Raw genomic sequence first — 1,363 nt, 5'->3', positions numbered from 1 at the left:
TTTGAGTTTTTTTTTTTTACATAATTAATTTATGAATTATTGTCATAATTTTTTTTTTTAGAACGTTTATTTGATGAGAAAGTATTTTTCTTTACACTAATATTAGAGCTTATTTGGAATAATTTTCTAGATTTTATAACTTCGTTTGACTACAATTTTACTTTATTTCTTTCCTGTTGTTTCTAATAATCTCTAAAGTAAAAATATGCTATTTGAAATCAAGATAACAAAATTATTTTTCCGACAATAACTTCACAATCAAACAAACCTTTAATATTGCTTTAGAGACCATTCCAAAAGTCTAAGAATACCATCAAGGATAACAAAAGATATATAAAATAGCTTAGGCAAAATTTTAAATAATATAAATGTGGTGGAATTGACGTGAAATTATTACGTGCGTAGTTCGGACGAGGAAAACCATCCGGATTTGTTGCGTATTTATTAAGTATTTGTTGCACATTTGCAAATACTCAACAAATACTCAATAAATACTCTGCGAATACTCAAATGTGAATGTTGTTGAGTATTTTGTGAGCATTTGTTGAGTATTTTGTGAGTATTTACTTATTTATTGTGTATTTGTTAAATATTTTATGGGCATTTACAAATACCATTAAGTAAATACTTAGTAAATACGCAGCAATCCAGATGGTTCTTCCCGTCCAGACTCCACCCAGAATAATTCCTCATAATTGAGAAGATTTATTTATAATATATTTGTAGCTATATTGCATTTTAAGACAATCAAATCATACGAGATATATTATGTATGGTGGAGAATATTTGGGATAATTGTAGAATTTTATAAAATTATAATAATATTAAAATAAAATTAATAAATTTGAGATTTGTTACATAAAATAATAATTAAGAAGAGGGGGATTAGTATAAACATACCTCAATTTGATCTCCAATGTGAATAATAAGAGCATTAGGGATATATTTGGCATCAAACCAATGGTCATCTTTGAATACTTGCAATCCGGGCACCTCATTGGGCACCAAAATGGTAATTGCAGACAAATCAGTGTGGGCCACCACCCCTAATGCTAGATCTGGTCGAGGGCATGGAGGGTAATAATTTATTTTGAGCAAATATTCCATCTCCTCTCCACCCAAAGCCACCTTCAAGCCTTCCTCTCCAAGCCCTAACCCCTTTGAGAGCCACTTCAACAAATTTTCCACCACAATCAGAAGGTATTGCGCATATTCCTCGTTCACTTTCCTGTTATATTTTGTGAATATAATTATAAAATCAGTAATATTATGAAAATAGATTTCTTATAAAAAATTTCATAAAAATAAAGAGAAAATAATAATCAAATAAAAATTATAATTAAAATCTGATTAACAAAACAAG

General features: G+C 28.6%; 1 protein-coding gene across 1 annotated transcript; it reads right to left on the bottom strand.

Annotated features, from left to right (window-relative positions):
• Positions 1-900: 900 nt before the first annotated feature.
• Positions 901-1,228, bottom strand: LOC110097219 (flavonol synthase/flavanone 3-hydroxylase-like; the record flags this gene model as incomplete). The annotated part of the gene is made up of 1 exon (XM_020823481.1): positions 901-1,228. A coding segment is annotated over one exon (328 nt), but the record flags the coding sequence as incomplete, so codon positions are not given.
• Between the last annotated feature and the right edge of the window lie 135 nt (positions 1,229-1,363).

Source organism: Dendrobium catenatum, unplaced genomic scaffold (genome assembly GCF_001605985.2).
Source record: "Dendrobium catenatum unplaced genomic scaffold, ASM160598v2 original_scaffold_78198, whole genome shotgun sequence".
NCBI classification, from domain to species: domain Eukaryota; kingdom Viridiplantae; phylum Streptophyta; class Magnoliopsida; order Asparagales; family Orchidaceae; genus Dendrobium; species Dendrobium catenatum.
This window is presented reverse-complemented; position numbering and strand designations above follow the sequence as displayed.